The sequence below is a fragment of the Oncorhynchus nerka genome, linkage group LG9b (assembly GCF_034236695.1).
Source record: "Oncorhynchus nerka isolate Pitt River linkage group LG9b, Oner_Uvic_2.0, whole genome shotgun sequence".
Lineage (NCBI taxonomy): Eukaryota > Metazoa > Chordata > Actinopteri > Salmoniformes > Salmonidae > Oncorhynchus > Oncorhynchus nerka.
In genome coordinates, this window is record NC_088424.1 from 28,424,959 (window position 1) to 28,442,465 (window position 17,507).

At 39.7% G+C, this 17,507-nt stretch overlaps 1 protein-coding gene across 3 annotated transcripts; it reads left to right on the plus strand.

Moving 5' to 3' along the window:
• The first annotated feature begins 1,657 nt into the window (after positions 1-1,657).
• LOC115114548 (microtubule-associated protein RP/EB family member 2-like) lies at positions 1,658-16,176 on the plus strand. 3 transcript variants are annotated; one of them, XM_029642884.1, is made up of 7 exons: positions 1,658-1,764; positions 10,667-10,794; positions 11,358-11,503; positions 11,717-11,936; positions 13,483-13,646; positions 14,143-14,301; positions 14,595-16,176. In XM_029642884.1, exons 2-7 carry the CDS (start codon positions 10,674-10,676, stop codon positions 14,679-14,681), a joined length of 897 nt encoding a protein of 298 aa, XP_029498744.1. In that variant the 5' UTR covers positions 1,658-1,764; positions 10,667-10,673; the 3' UTR covers positions 14,682-16,176. The 3 variants fall into 3 exon arrangements, with proteins under 3 accessions (XP_029498744.1, XP_029498743.1, XP_029498745.1); XM_029642883.2 differs by lacking the exon at positions 1,658-1,764 and adding an exon at positions 8,624-8,873; XM_029642885.2 differs by lacking the exon at positions 1,658-1,764 and adding an exon at positions 9,503-9,587.
• Positions 16,177-17,507: the final 1,331 nt, after the last annotated feature.

The window sequence follows — 17,507 nt, forward strand, 5'->3', positions numbered from 1 at the left end:
TCCTGTGCAGGTGTTGTTACACGAGGTCTGCCACGAGGTCTGAGGATGATCAGCTGTCCGTCCTGTCTCCCTGTAGCGCTGTCTTAGGCGTTTCACAGTACGGACATTGCAATTTATTGCCCTGGCCACATCTGCAGTCCTCATGCCTCCTTCCAGCACACCTAAGGCACGTTCACGCAGATGAGCAGGGACCCTGGGCATCTTTCTTTTGGTGTTTTTCAGAGTCAGTAGAAAGGGCTCTTTAGTGTCCTAAGTGTTCATGGTTCATTGAACAAGCATGGGAAACAGTGTTTAAACCCTTTACCATGAATATCTGTTAGTTATTTGGATATTTACTAATTATCTTTGAAAGACAGGGTCCAGAGTTCAGTTGCAAAGTAGCAAGTAGTTCCAAAGTTACTAATTACCCAACATTTTTGTTTTTGCCTTATCCTTCTGTCTTATGTAGCCATACCAAACATAACAAATCTTACTAATTTGAGTGTCCCGGATTTACATGTACTATGTTACATCTAGTCTTGAAACCAGGCTGTTCCTACACAAGCAGTGGTCCAACCAGTTGGGTACAATACAAATTCTAAAAACGAATAAAAAGCATTCTTAATAGAGATGATTCATTGAGCTTAATTTGTACCTAGGAACTGGCACCAAGACTACATAATTTTGATAATGATACATCAGGACTTGCCAAATATCTGAGATATATTTTAGTGCCCCTTGTGTAATTGCTGTGTGCTAAGGGAAATGCTAAGGGGAAATCTGAACTGCTAAACTGTTAACTTCTTACAAACAAATCAAGGAGCTCAGTATGCAGACCACTTATTGCAGTCAAGCACAGTCAATGCTGAATGATGAAATATGCTCTTTGACTCAAATCTCTAGCAAGTCTGCTTATTAACCTACACATATAATGGAAATGGTATGTAGATAAGATCTCAACCAAGGAACTGTGGACCTTATGTCTTGCACACACTTGTGGGATTATCTCATTTGTTTTGTTTGACATATTTTGATATATTAAATTAGTTGACCAAGTCAGCTCTGGTGAATGTTTTCTTTTTGGCCTGAAACCAAATTCCTTACAAGCCTCAAATCATAGATCCCTACTAAATGTGTCTGAAAGCCCTTTTGCTCTGGACCACAGCTTCTCTCTCCAAAGAGATTGATTTATGATGAGGAAAATCTATATATGGTATTCCTAGCCTCATACTATACATTTTAAACAAGTACATGAAAGTTTCTTGTCTTAGAGCTTAATTTTGCACATTTGGAAACAAGATAAGTCTTATCATATCCAATGTGGTATAGGAATCTTGAAGGTGAAACCCTTCATTTGAAGTACAAAAGTACAAGTTGGATAATTTAAAAGAAAAATGAAATATATAACAAATAAGAATTAGAAATTAAATGACCTACTGAATTTTATCTGTATACATTGCATATTGTCTTATTGTGTAATACTAAAAGGAATGCAGGAATGTATTATCATGTTACTAAAAAAGGAGAGTGCAGAGGCAACTCCAATGCCCATGTACAGTAGCTGTCAGTTATACACAATGAGCAACGCATCAACTTATGACTGGTCGAAATCACACCAGATGTTACAATCAAGCCAATCGGCTTCAGCAACGCTGGTTCTTTGTCGAATGAAACATGTGTACGTTATCGGCGTCATCAGCTCCTACAATGAGTGGAAAGAGGGTGGGGTGACTCAGGAAAATAGCAGCTTTTGAACACCGAATAACCTGAAATCTGAGTTCACTGGTGAGTCAAAAAATCTACGGTTGCAATGTGATTTTTTTTGTCAAACTTGTTGAACATGTTTTAGGACATATATGGCGGGCTGTACACCTCAGTATATTGTTGAATTCTACTCGATGTAATGTGGTTAATACTGTATATGTTGGCTACCGGTTTCTGTCAAAATGGGCTTGTAATTATTGCTAGCTTGCTAGTCCAGCAGTGTACGTTACCGTGGTAGTGCTAGCTACCGGTATATATTGATTAGCCAGATAGCTAGCATGCTAACTATGTTTGGTTTGACAGCTAGCCACCTACTAGTTTGGAAGTTTCACTCACTACTCCACTTTCACTTTGGTTTGTGTGTGTCTTTTTAGTATGTGACACTTTGCACATTTGAACCACTTCCCGCGAGAAAGGGGACTGCAAATTGTAACCAAAACTCTCAACAACAACGTGGATATCAAAAAACAAGATAATGCTTGTAAAAAAAAAAGATATTCAGCTATGAAGTCCTTTGACAAGTCTCAGCCACCAGAGAGAAACTTCTTCATTTGTACACTGTGCTGACTTCTGCTCTGGTTTAACACAACATTGAACAGCATGGCACCACAATGGTACAGTGCAAATCAATACAGTAATTCAGTACCAGCCAGCTAGGTGTCCAAGACAGCTGATGCCCCTAAGCAGCTGCAAAAGAGATCTGAAATGGCCAATTCAACTTGGCATTTTTTCCTTATGTTATGATTTCTGCAGTCATCATTATCCATATTTGCCTGGTGTTGATTTGAGATGGAGAACAGCTATGTGTTTAATCATCAGAACGTTTTCATGTTGTGTCTTTGGCAATGTTTTCATTCCTGCTTTTCTTGAGGACATATGTACACTGACTGAATATTTCTTCAGTCAGTGCACAGAGGAGTACACTGTGTTCTAGTTGTACCAATAATAAACAGTGTGTGCACTGTCAGAGGGTTACTACTCAGGCTGGCTTATATTTCATTAATATACAATACCAGTCAAAAGTTTGGACACACTTGTTCATTCGAGGGTTTTCTTTATTTTTACTATTTTCTACATTGTAGAATAATAGTGAAGACATCAACACTATGAAATAACACACATGGAATCATGTAGTAACCAATAAAGTGTTAAACGAATCCAAATATATTTTAGATTCTTCAAAGTAGCCCCCCTTTGCCTTGATGACAGCTTTGCACACGCTTGGCATTCTCCCAACCAGCTTCACATGGAATGCTTTTCCATCAGTCTTGAAGGAGTTCCCACATATGCTGAGAATTTGTTGGCTGCTTTTCCTTCACTCTGCAGTCTAACTCATCCCAAACATCTCAATTGGGTTGAGGCCAGGTGACTGTGGAGGCCAGGTCATCTGATGCAGCACTTCATCACTCTCCTTGGTCAAATAGCCCTTACATTTAACATTTAAGTCATTTAGCAGACGCTCTTATCCAGAGCGACTTACAAATTACAGAGCCTGGGGGTGTTATGGTAGCCATGCTGGTTAAGTGTCCCTTGAATTCTAAATAAATTACATGGTGTCACCAGCAAAGCACCCCCACACCATCACATCTCCTCCTCCATGCTTCACGGTGGGAACTACACATGTATAGATCATCCGTTCACCTACTCTGCGTCTCAAACACAAGATGGATGGAACCAAAAATTAAACATTTGGATTCATCAGACCAAAGGACAGATTTCCACTGGTCTGATGTCCATTGCTTGTGTTTCCTGGCACAAGCAAGTCTCTTATTCTTATTGGTGTCCTTTAGTGGTGGTTTATTTGCAGTAATTTGACTATGAAGGCCTGATTCACGCAGTCTCCTCTGAACAGTTGATGTTGAGATGTGTCTGTTACTTGAACTCTGTGTGAAGCAGCTATGTGGGCTTCAATTTTTGAAGCTAGTAAACTCTAATGAACTTATCTGCAGCAGAGGTAACTCTGGTTCTTCCTTTCCTTCCTCTCATCATAGCACTTGATGGTTTTTGCGACTGCACTTGAATGAACTTTAAAAGTTCTTAATGTTCCACGTTGACTGACCTTCATGTCTTAAAGAAATTGACTGTTGTTTGTCTTTGCTTATTTGAGCTGTTCTTGCCATAATATGGACTTGGTCTTTTACCAAATAGGGCTATATTCTGTATACCACCCCTACCTTGTCACAACACAACTGATTGGCTCAAATGCATTAAGAAGGAATGAAATTCCAGAAATTTAACTTTTAACAAGGCACACCTGTTAATTGAAATGCATTCCAGGTGACTACCTCATGAAGCTGGTTGAGAGAATGCCAAGAGTGTGCAAAGCTGTCATCGAGGCAAAGGGTGGCTACTTTGAAGAATCTCGCTAACACTTTTTTTGGTTACTACATGATTCCAAATGTGTTATTTAGTAGTTTTGATGTCTTCACTTTTATTCTACAATGTAGAACATGTAGAAAATAGTCAAAATAAAGGAACCCTTGAATGAGTACGTGTCCAAACTTTTGACTGGTACTGTATACAAAAATAAAATAAAAAGGTCTATTGTTCCCTGAGGTATATAAATTCTGCATGACTGTAACCGTGTGTTTCTGTCATGGAGACTCAAGGCAGCAGGTTTTTGTTCTAGCCCAGCACTAACACCTGAGGGTTTGGCAGGGCGGCAGTTAGAGAATGGCTGGTAATCTGAGGGTTGCAATCATGGCTTACGTCTGTCACTGGAAGAATCTTGCGGGATTCACAGCAATCAGTCAACTGGCAACCAGAGGTTTCTGGCATCACTATCTCTGATACAACCTACAACCGTTGTGCCCTAGAGCAAGGTATATCTTAAACCAGGCTGAAAAGGTGCCAGTTTCCACTTCAAGTCGATTTAATGGTCCACCAGCTTAAAAAAACAGGAAAATATGCGTTCTGTCTTAAAACACTATTTCCACCACCATGTTAGTGGTTAATGCTGCTTCCGGATGTTGTGTACCGCATTCAGCAGTCTGTTTACCCATGGCTGAACAGTGTACGCAACATCAGGAAGTGGCATTAGCCACTAGTATGGTGGTGGAAAAAGGGGTTTTATTAAGAGCGTATGTATATTTTCCCAGTTTTGTTTTTAGACAGGCTCACCATTAAATCAAGTCAAGGAGGAAACCAAGTAACCGACGCATTTGCAACCTGAATGGAGGATGTTTTATGAACTAACTGGTCGCCGGGGGACACGAGTGTCTCACTGTCTCGGCAGATTACAGTAGGACACAAACTTGACAAATGACGTAAGAATAGAGGCATCTGGCGGAAGTAGGGGTACAGCCTGCCATGTGGTGTGTTAGTGGGACAGTGCAGCCCTCATATATATATATATATATATATATATATACTGCTCAAAAAAATAAAGGTAACACTAAAATAACACATCCTAGATCTGAATGAATGAAATATTCTTATTAAATACTTTTTTCTTTACATAGTTGAATGTGCTGACAACAAAATCACACACAAATTATCAATGGAAATCAAATTTATCAACCCATGGAGGTCTGGATTTGGAGTCCCGCTCATAATTAAAGTGGAAAACCACACTACAGGCTGATCCAACTTTGATGTAATGCCCTTAAAACAAATCAAAAAGAGGCTCAGTAGTGTGTGTGGGCTCCACGTGCCTGTATGACCTCCCTACAACGCCTGGGCATGCTCCTGATGAGGTGGCAGATGGTCTCCTGAGGGATCTCCTCCCAGACCTGGACTAAAGCATCCGCCAATTCCTGGACAGTCTGTGGTGCAACGTGGCGTTGGTGGATGGAGCGAGACATGATGTCCCAGATGTGCTCAATTGGATTCAGGTCTGGGGAACGGGTGGGCCAGTCCATAGCATCAATGCCTTCCTCTTGCAGGAACTGCTGACACACTCCAGCCACATGAGGTCTAGCATTGTCTTGCATTAGGAGGAACCCAGGGCCAACCGCACCAGCATATGGTCTCACAAGGGGTCTGAGGATCTCATCTTGGTACCTAATGGCAGTCAGGCTACCTCTGGCGAGCACATGGAGTGCTGTGCGGCCCCCCAAAGAAATGCCACCCCACACCATGACTGACCCACCGCCAAACCGGTCATGCTGGAGGATGTTGTTCTCCACGGCGTCTCCAGACTCTGTCACGTCTGTCACATGTGCTCAGTGTGAACCTGCTTTCATCTGTGAAGAGCACAGGGCGCCAGTGGCGAATTTGCCAATCTTGGTGTTCTCTGGCAAATGCCAAACGTCCTGCACGGTGTTGGGCTGTAAGCACAACCCCCACCTGTGGACGTCGGGCCCTCATACCACCTTCATGGAGTCTGTTTCTGACCATTTGAGCAGACCCATGCACATTTGTGGCCTGCTGGAGGTCATTTTGCAGGGCTCTGGCAGTGCTCCTCCTGCTCCTCCTTGCACAAAGGCAGAGGTAGCGGTCCTGCTGCTGGGTTGTTGTCCTCCTACGGCCTCTTCCACGTCTCCTGATGTACTGGCCTGTCTCCTGGTAGCGCCTCCATGCTCTGGACACTATGCTGACAGACACAGCAAACCTTCTTGCCACAGCTCATATTGATGTGCCATCCTGGATGAGCTGCACTACCTGAGCCACTTGTGTGGGTTGTAGACTCCGTCTCATGCTACCACTAGAGTGAAAGCACCGCCAGCATTCAAAAGTGACCAAAACATCAGCCAGGAAGCATAGGAACTGAGAAGTGGTCTGTGGTTATCACCTGCAGAACCACTCCTTTATTGGGGGTATCTTGCTAATTGCCTATAATTTCCACCTGTCTATTCCATTTGCACAACAGCATGTGAAATTTATTGTCAATCAGTGTTGCTTCCTAAGTGGACAGTTTGATTTCACAGAAGTGTGATTGACTTGGAGTTACATTGTGTTGTTTAAGTCTTCCCTTTATTTTTTTGAGCAGTGTGTATACACTGTTCCCTTAATTATTTTGAGCAGTGTATATACATTCCCCAAACCTGAATCCAATTGAGCACATCTGGGACATCATGTCTCGCCCCATTGCACCACAGACTGTCCAGGAGTTGGCGGATGCTTTAGTCCAGGTCTGGGAGGAGATCCCTCAGGAGACCATCCGCCACCTCATCAGGAGCATGCCCAGGCGTTGTAGTGAGGTCATACAGGCACGTGGAGGCCACACACACTACTGAGCCTAATTTTTGACTTGTTTTAAGGACATTACATCAAAGTTGGATCAGCCTGTAGTGTGGTTTTCCACTTTAATTTTGAGTGTGACTCCAAATCCAGACCTCCATGGGTTGATACATTTGATTTCCATTGATCATTTTTGTGTGATTTTGTTGTCAGCACATTCAACTATGTAAAGAAAAAAGTATTTAATAAGAATATTTCATTAATTCAGATCTAGGATGTGTTATTTTAGTGTTCCCTTTATTTTTTTGAGCAGTATATATATATATATATATTAGTTGTGGTAGGTACTGTTTCAGCAAAATGACAAGTTTCAGTTGAGCTAATTGATAAACTGGCCTATATACAGGTATTATGTTTCAACTAATCTATTTATTACCAGTAGATGAATCAGAGTTAGTGCTGGGTTGGAATGGAAGCCAGCATACGCTCAGTAGCTCTCCAGGACCAAGGTTGGTCCTGTACCTTATAGTATGGCTAACAACAAAGGCTTTTGTTCTGCTACTTGTGATTGTAGTACAGCACTTTAGAAGGCAATCCTTTTAAGCCATAGTGAGGAGCGATTAGTCCTTTTTTGAGGTCAGTTCGATTATCAATATTTTTAAAAATCAGGTTTTTGGTTTCTATTTTTTTTTTTTTTTGCGTGAAATGCCCTATGCATTATGTGGTTGAATGCTGTAACAACACAGAATAAAAAATTAAAAGTCCCATTACTGCTTATCACTTATTCACCATAATTTATTCACATGACTTTTATAAAATATTTCAGTTCTGCATATTGCATTTGTTTTTGTCAATGACTTTATTTTATTGTAAGTCATCTCATCTCTATAGAGCTACTGCCTATGCTGTCTGACAACACTATTTTAGTAGTTCAAAGTAAATAAGGCATACTTTTATAACTGCTGAATACCAACTATCAAATACTTGGATAATGTATTTTTAGGGAGAGATACCTTGTGAAGCAACTGCTCACTATACCTCTCCATTGCATATTTTTCTCTCTTCTCATTGTCTGTCCCACTTAATGTGGCAGGCATAAAATAAACAGACTGGACAAGTAGGTATGCAATAGATGATGGTTATTGTAGTTAATTACCACAGCTAAACTATGTAGACTGTTGGCCTGTTATTTAAAGCATTGAGCTCACAGAAAAATAGAACAAAATGGAATTTAAGTAATTGAACCAACATCAATCAATTAGTTGTTTTTGGAAACCAAAAATAAATACATTTGTTAATTCTCAGCACTAGCCATCAGAGGGTTGGTTTTCAGTGCAACATTAATGAAGCTGCTTACCAGTATGCAAAATAAAATAAAAAACTAGAATTGGTCCTATATGTCCCAGTCACAGATCCACTATTATTCTTCTGCATTTCAGCAATATAATAACCATTAATATTGTTATGTAAATTAAATTCAACAAGCAATTGAATTCTCACTCGCCCAAATAATGAGAATATAGAAAACCAAGAAGCACAATAGATGCATCATTTTATAATAAAGGCCTGGCATTTAAATGTCTTCAAGTAGGCCAACTATTGCTATTGACTCCGAGGCACGAAATAAACAAAACATTTTGCGTTTGAGTGAGAAAGGGTCCCTATGTTCCTTCGTTTATATTAGTGGAATTCGCCGTCCACCTTCCAAGAAGCGCACCGCCACCCCATCAGTCACGTGGTTGGTTAGGGTGCAGTGACGTCACCAGAGACAGATTTGTGAAGAATAAGCAGACTAGAGAACGAGCCCGAGGTGCGTCACTTTATATTGCATCGTCCTTTCATAGAGAGAGAGAGAGCAGATAATCTGTTCAATATTTTAGAGACCCAATGCCTGGTCCCACCCAAGCACTGTCCCCAAATGGAGAGAATAACAACGACATCATCCCAACGGACGGATCCAACTGCATTCCTTACAGAAAAAATACAGTGCGAGGAGAGCGCGCCTACAGGTAAATCAGTGCAAATGCCGCAGTTGGCGTGGTTTCATAGCAAGGCTTTGAGCACAAGGTTGCTGCAAAACCCTGAACATTTGTTTCACGAGCATTGAATGTTTTCCATGCCACGGTCTAGTGCTATTTCGATTCCGTTACAATGAATCGGCTCGTGCAAAAGTGCATGTATTGCCTTCTTGGTGACTTGTCATTATCAAATCCAACATGTACGTGCTGTTTCTTAATCATGGGTTAAATCGTTTTGAGGAGGCCTCTGCAAGTTAACAATTCTGCCAAAGCGAAATACGTGACATTTACAGTGATATAACGGCACAAATTATGTGGCGAGTTGGAAATAAGACCGTTGTCAAAAAGACTACCCCGTTAGCTTGCTCCATTATCACATACACAGTCACTGTCTTGACTATAACGTTAATGATTGCAAGTAGCTGCTATACTATTTTTGTTGGTCCAAACCCTACCTAATCGTTTGTTCTGGGACAAGGGGCACCTTTACTGTCTTAGTTATTCCTTGTATTATATGACATGGTTATAAAACCAGTCTGTTCAAATGATAAAGTCTTCTGTCTGGGTCAAGTATAGCCAATGAGCTAACTGGCTAACAAAGCTAGCAGTACATCCGCTTTGTTGACACGAGAACGGCTGTCCTTTTTATCAGTGCGAAATCAACGAACGAGGATAGTTCGAAACCGAAACTCCAGTCCAAATTTGGTCAGTTTGGGTCATTGGAATAAATTATGCGCTTGATGTAATTGTAGCCTAACGTTAGCTGTTACCGTAATGGAAATGCATTGTCCGTCTGCCGCTAAGTGGCCAGCCCTTCTTGTTATCTGTGACAGTGGGATGTAAGATGATTAGCTAAGTGTTTGGTATGGTGGAGCGATAGAACACTAGACATTAGTAGGCCCGTTTTTTATTTCTGATACCCATCTGAGAATATGAAATGGTGCGATAACAACTCGGGTCTTACATTTTGACATTATGGGTTCCAGCCTCATCATTTAGAATGAAATAATACCAAAGCGGTGAAAAGCTCTATTTTGTTGCACTTTTACAATGTTCTTGCATAATGTAGGCTACACTCGTCAAAGACCATGTTTGAAGTTACTGTGATCACTATGGTTATCAACAGTTTCACACATTATACTATTCATGCTATTTGTTTGCACTGTGAGAGCTTACACCATGTTAATTTCACTTTGCTCCATTGATGTTTCTTAACTCACAATAGCCAGCTTCATTATGAAGATACGTTTTTTTATATCCTCATGCAATGTCTCCTCATCATCATGTAGATTTGTAGTACAACTATACTCAAACTTCACTCAAATTCAATACTCTCCTGAATGCTTTTTCCATATTTGTTTGAGCCCTCTCCTGTTATGAGTGTATTTGCATGTTTAGTGTTGATAGTGTGTATTCATTGCTGTTTAATTGGACATCATTTATCTTTATATATGTGTTACTAACATGTTATTACATTACTAGACCTTGGCTTAATTTCGTACAGTATCTAGTAGCTGTGGTTATATGCCTATGTTTACTTGCTTGCTGTCAAATCAGTGAGTTTCCCCTTGATGGTTTGTATTGTTGTTGTCTGCCTTGCTTAATCTTTGCTACTGCATCTCTCTGTTTAATGGCAGTTGAAAATGATATGCAGGTTTTTATCTGTTGGTCAACAATTGTGTGTACAGAATATTGGCTAACCATTATGTAAAAGGGATACAAGATAGTAATGTTTTGTAGAAAGTGAATTATAACTGACAGAGATTCCTTCCTGTCTTTTGCAGTTGGGGGATGGCGGTCAACGTATATTCTACCTCAATAACCCAGGAGACTATGAGCAGGCATGATATCACTGCCTGGGTTAACGATCTTCTCGGTCTGAACTACACTAAAGTGGAGCAGCTCTCCTCAGGTAAGAATAATTACCCTCTTAACTCTGCTGCAAACTGTGCTTGCTCCCAGAACCAAGGACCTCAGGATATAGGCCTAGCATAAGAAGGGAGATGCAGGATGATACTATAGGTATTGGATGAGAAACAGATGGCCATTTTTTTCCTCTCTTATATGCCCAACTTCTGCTGATAACCCTCTAATTATACATAGTAATATGTATAATCAAAGAAACCTGGTGTAACCCCAACCTTGCTCCTAACCTAACCTTGCTCTGACAGAGAAGACTGTGCTATTAATAAAACTAGTGTGCGCACTTGCTGTGCCTACCATGCCATGGCTACCCCAAGTAATCCAATCTCTCCTGAACCACACAGTCCTGTCGCAAGGTGTGCTAATGGTACTAATTCCATGGTCTCTAGTCTGTGTCTTTTAATTGAAAGGATGTGTTGTGCACAGGTTTGCTAATGGCAGTACAGATAAACATTTCCATCAAGCATGTGCCTGAAAAATATAATTAGTTTGCACTTGTATCAGAAGAGAAACAAGCAGTAATTTTTGTCACACATCTCAATTCCCTTCTAGGAGCAGCCTACTGCCAGTTCATGGATTTGTTATTCCCTGGCTGCGTCCATCTTAAGAAGGTTAAGTTCCAGGCTAAATTCGAGCATGAGTACATTCATAACTTCAAGCTGCTGCAGGCCTCTTTCAAGAGAATGAATGTGGACAAGGTGAGAGGATGAGGCCAAGTAGTGTCCTGACGTGACCTACCGTAGCTGCTAATGACAGTTAGTTGCATTGGCAAGGCTATATTAGATAGAACACTCACAAAGTTCCTTCATTTTTTTCCTTCTAATTTGTCAAGTCACATGAAGTCCAGATTATTAAAATAATTGGGGTAATTGTTTATCTTGATCAATTATTTCCACTTCTCCTCTTTAAAGATTATTCCTGTGGAGAAGCTTGTGAAAGCCAGATTTCAGGACAACCTTGACTTCATCCAGTGGTTTAAGAGGTTCTTTGATGCCAACTATGACGGTAAGGATTACGACCCACTTCAGGCCAGACAGGGTCAGGATGCCATCCCCCCACCTGACCCCGGTGAGCAGATCTTCAACCTGCCAAAAAAGTCCCAACACCACGCAGCCAGCTCCCCCACTGCAGGTAAGACCAGCTACCTGAGGGGTCTATCTAATAGAAAGCAGGATCAATGTGTTAGCCAGATAACTTGCCTAAATATTAGGAAATAATGTTGTTGTTTTTTAAAGATGTGCTTGAAATGAGCATGGTCTAACTGACTCAACAACCAAAAACACATACGTTTAGCTTTCTTAATGAACCAGAACATTTGTTTAATTCTGGTTGTTTATCAAAGTTAGCCTGCTAACTCATTGATCCTGTTTTGTAGGACACCCCTCTGGACAACAGACATTGTTTATGTAGATTAAGAAACTGTCTGAGGGTGTTTTCACATATAGTCCTCTTTAATGAACCTATATCAGTCCTCTTTACTCTGGGGTAAAAAGCAAAATAACTATGTTCTTTTTGTATTCACACTACCCATGCCTTTGAATAAGGACTCAACTCTTTTGCCAGTTCACTTGACCTGGTCTGAGTCCTCTTCGCATTCACATTGCTATGTTTATAAAGGAACCAAGATCTTTTTTCAACATTCACTCAATGCACTCTGGGTTTTTACAAAGCCATTCTATCAGATCATGTTATTGGACATCTAGATATACTTTTTGGAAGCTAATAGATTGCATTTAGTTAAAAGATTAGATTTATAATTTGAAGATAATATTAACATGTACAAATGATTGGTAACAGAATAAATAGCAGAAGAATACTGCAGATTAAATAATGCTGTAATTGAAAATTTTACACCCAATATAGCACACTGGCCCTTTATGAATGACTTGCCTAGTTAAATAAATAAAAAAGAGCCAGCGTTGATTTTATGCTTAGTGCTATCGAGGCTCTTTGGGACGTTCCTACTCTAAATCCTAACCTTAACCCTTTCCTTAACTATTTTAAATGTTAACTTCCATGGGGTAACGTCAGAGTTGGGACGTCCCAATGATCCCGGATAGCACGTCTCTTGATTTTGTATCCTATTTTGTGATTATTGCCAAGTATGTTGTCTTCTCACATTATTCAAACCCCACAAACGAAATAAACAGCGTATGAAGCTTTCTTAGCATATAGCTCACATAGTGCAAACAAATAATCTGAAAACTCCACACAATTTGGAAATTTCTCTGCTTTCTTGACAATCGCTAATCAATATCCAAAAACGGCACACATTTTTTTCCACTAACCTTATCTTTTCTCTTTTGTAGCACCAATGTGAGGGATTATGGCAGGGGAAACGGTGTTGCATTACTGTAGTGCAGTAATAATGACAAGCGAACCTGGGAAGCTTTGGATTCGCATTGCCCTAAAAACGGGAACCGGACCACGGAATTCAAGCGAACCGAACTCAGACCACCCCTTGATGGTCTCAGTTTGGTTCACTTCAGGGGCTCTTTTGAGGGTCTGAGTTCCTTTTTTAAATTGTACCTTTATTCAACTAGGCAAGTCAGTGTTCACACTGAACGAAAAATTAACAAACCGAGGTGAGTTCACAAAAATTGGCTGAAAGGGACCAAGTGTGAACACCCTGACATGACCAGATTATTTACATTTTCTAACATATCTTTGTGTTCAGGAGCCACCAGGGCAAGTGCAACAACTCCGAAACAAAACCCCTGCAGCCCCCATCCATCCTCCAGACCCTCTTCAGCGAAAAGAATCCCAGTTGCAACTCCAACGACAACTCCGGCCAAAGGAGAGCGGGAACTGGAAGCACAGGTCACAGGGCTCAACGACCAGGTATAAAGTCACTACTACAGGATAATTACAACTTAATATATATAAGTTACTACAACAGCGTCATTACAATTTAATATAGCTAAGTTGGACTCACTGTTTAGATTTGTAAGAAGGATATGTATGTATTGTTTTTGGCAAAACCAATATGACAAGTAATTACAAATTGCATTGAATGATCATTCCATAATCCTGGTTTTCCAAGGATTAGATTACTATTAAACCCTAAACATGAAAACGATCCAAGTAATGAAGTAATAAGCAGTTGGGGATCAGAGGAACAGTGGTGTATTACAGCTAGATTTTTAAGATGCGCTGTCCAACTTTGTGACCATTTTGTATTTTATTGACAATGGAAAAATCATTAATACTGCACATCATTATACAAAACAGTTTCCACACAAAGAAAATTGTGGTGTGTGAAGTAAAACAAATAGATGATAGGAATATCAACTTGTCTGTATGATACTAATACTACTTTTCCTCATTTTGTGTACAGGTGAACACATTAAAACTTGCACTTGAGGGTGTGGAGAAGGAGAGGGACTTTTACTTTGGAAAGCTGCGGGATGTGGAAGTGCTGGCACAGGAACAAGGTCAGGAGAGCGCCCAGTTCGTGGAGCGGCTAATGGAGATTCTGTACTCTGCAGACGAACAGGTCAGTCGGCTATATTTGATTGGCTCTTCATTGATTGATCATTCATAGGAATTTCCCAGAGGCGATTGGGTGTGGGTTGCTGTTGTGCAACGTTTGTTTTAGGTTCTAGAAGGTTGGTACTGGATTGGATAGCAAAGGTTTTGCTAATCGTTCAAGGACCTCATTTTCTTTGTAATCACAGGCCTTTGTTTGATTGATCAATTGATTTAGGTTGCTGGTGCTGTTAATTACTTGAAAAGACCTATGGTGGCTCTGGCCCTGACATTTTGTTATGACTGCTTGTGTCCCTTCAGGAAGGTGCAGGAGAGGTGGATGGAGAAGATGTGGATCCAGGGGTCCATGAAGAGGATGTTCCTGATGATCAGCAGGATGAGTACTGACTGCCATCACTCCCTGTCCTTGCCCCTGGCCCCACCACAACACCATGCCCTTTTGTTTTGTGAGAATTTTGTTACAGGTTTTTTTAATCTTTTTTTTTTTTTCTCATTTGTATTTTCTTCCCCTCGTGGTTTGTTTATTTTTTTGTTCTCCTGAAGACTGAGCACATGAAACAACCTCATGCAAAGAAACATGACCCTATTTTATTTTATATATATATATATATATATATTATATATATATATATTCCTCTGCTGTTCTACATTCTGTGTGTTATTGTGACTGTTGTGAAATGCTGTAGGCAGGTGGCTGTTATTACATACTGCCACATGCAGACAAGCTCAGAACATCACAGAAGTTTCCAAGGACAGTGACAAATGGTGAAAAAAATAAGTCATCCAAAATTCTAGATGTGACAAAATGTTGTAGTATGGAGTGGACAGATAGTGTTTTTATCTGTCAGCAAGTGTTATGTATGTTGCCAGCTTCGGTCGGTCCCATGATCCTTCCATTATGTACGTTGTTTCAAAGTTATTGTTTATTTGATTTTTTATTACATATCAACCATACTAATCATGAGAATGCAATAAGAAAATGCCCTGAAGGGCTCGTAGTATCTCCTAAATAACCTTCCTCCATATGTTGCACTGACATTTGACTCTGGAATGGATAATACTGTATGTCCATAGACTCACAATTTACACAATTACAAATTAATTACAAAAATAATAATTAAAGCTTAGAAGACTCGATATTGCCTTTACATGAAGTGAGGCAGTATGGTCCATGAGAATCATGAATGAAAAGCAGTAGTGAGTTAGTCATAATTTGTCTGTCTTCATGAATTCTAAGAATTCTGATAAATTAATCTGTGTACTCAAAAATGCCTAATTTGCACCAGATTTGGTGCGTCAGTGACAGAAACAAGTTTGTTTCGGTATGGCTTCATCATAAGGGAAGGGAGCTCATTTTAGTGTAGACTAGTATGACCACAATGAACATTATTTTCAACTTTAGTTTTAACAGCAACTAACCACCTTCGTATTCAGTGGAAGTCAGGTATATTTCAGATGTTTTCATATGACTTTTGAACCACATGTCTTAGGGAAAGTTGTGAGTCAGTTCACTGAGTAATTTGACATACTATATTCCAAGTACGTACATTGTATACCTTTTTTTTAATGTTGCATTTATTCTTATTGAACTTGGCAGTGCACCATAATGCTTTAGTCATATATTGTGTAAATGAAAAGGAATGTAAACATGTGCTGTCAATAATTATATATATTTTTTCTGATGTCCCACTCATTATGCATTCCCCAAAACGTGTTGCATGTTTGCATTTTATTTGTGAATAACTTGACCTGCTTTTTAAATATTTAATAATAAAAAATAACTATTAAGTGAGATGTGTTTTTGTATGTTTAACCTGCGTTTTGAAAGCTGTTGAGATTTGAATGGATTTACTGTAATAAAACCTTTCACCTTTTCAGTCAACTTGAGTTTTTCATTATGTTGTGGTATTATTCATCAAATATCCAACCTTCAATATTATTCACTGCAACAGTTGATATTTAAAAAAAAATGTAAGGAACGAAAACTGTTCATTTGGATTTGGCAGTGCAGTGGTCAATGAGGTATTGATGCCCAAAACAGGCTCTGTCTATTTGATGTGTTTACTGAAGGAACCGACTCCATTTGGGTTTGCTTTGCACCAAAATAGTACACTTTGTCTAGTGTTTCTGTTCCAGTCTATTTATTTTTATTTATTTAACTAGGCAAAGTCAGTTAAGAACACATTCTTATTTACAATGATGTATTGCAGTAACAGTAAGGCACTGTAGAGTTGATTGAAGTCATTAAAATTACATTTCCTCAATGAATCCTCTAACATTTGTCAGCTTAGAACCAAGTTCTCTGCTGCAAACTCAGAAGCCTGACAAGTGGTAGATATATAGCCTCTTGCTATTTACCTACTAAGTAATTAAACCTAAATAAATCAACAAATAATGGAGTTTTTCAGTGTCGGAACTGCTTCCAGCATTTTCTATTTAATGAACGTCAGCACTGTTCAACAAGTAAATGACTGTAGTACAAGGTGCGTCACCAACCTTTAGTACTACATTTCCCAGAAGCCAACAAGTCAATATCGTAAAAATTGTGCTTATTGGTCTTCATTTAAGGTTAGGCATAAGGTTACGAGTGTGTTTAAGGTTAGGTTTAAAATCTGATTTTAAGAATAGAAACTATAATTGCCAGGGTTTATGACTTCGTGGTTGTGGGACAACAAACAGAAGGGGTAACCCAGACATGTCACAGGGCCATAAAGCTGACGCATCTGTTCAGAACGTTTTCTCACCACCAAATGTGGTAGTGAGAGGAAGTCTATGAATTTTCTCATCGATGAAACATCTGATCTTAATAAATGTTTATATTTACAGCACATTGCACAATGTTTTATAGACTTAACGCTTGGCCAACGTTTTTTAAAAATTGCGCGGTTTTTGAAAGAGAGCAAGGTCGAATTGAGTTTGTGCACACGCGCACTTCACCGAGGAGGCGTTCCCTAACGGAAAAATGCAAAGACATGCTACAACGTGCCAATAGGTTCTCGCAAGCTTGCCATGCTTGTTTTGCCCACCATGCTTCATTTGCTCCCACTGTAAACGACACAGATGAACTGTCTTGGGTTAGTTATAAATAACTTTGATGGGACATTATAAAATGTAACCACTTCCTGAAAATGGTGCGCCAATAAGAAAAATTGTGGACAGCTAGCTGGTAATTTCATATTATTGCTGGGCGATTAACTGAATTGTCGGTTATTT

What these genes read in the sequence shown, in the direction of transcription:
- LOC115114548 (XM_029642883.2), top strand. Translation starts at nt 8,752, where the DNA reads ATGCCTGGTCCCACCCAAGCACTGTCCCCAAATGGAGAGAATAACAAC. An exon ending in AGCCAGCTCCCCCACTGCAG is followed by an intron (nt 11,937 to 13,482) that starts GTAAGACCAGCT and finishes CTTTGTGTTCAG; the next exon opens with GAGCCACCAGGGCAAGTGCA. An exon ending in TGTACTCTGCAGACGAACAG is followed by an intron (nt 14,302 to 14,594) that starts GTCAGTCGGCTA and finishes GTGTCCCTTCAG; the next exon opens with GAAGGTGCAGGAGAGGTGGA.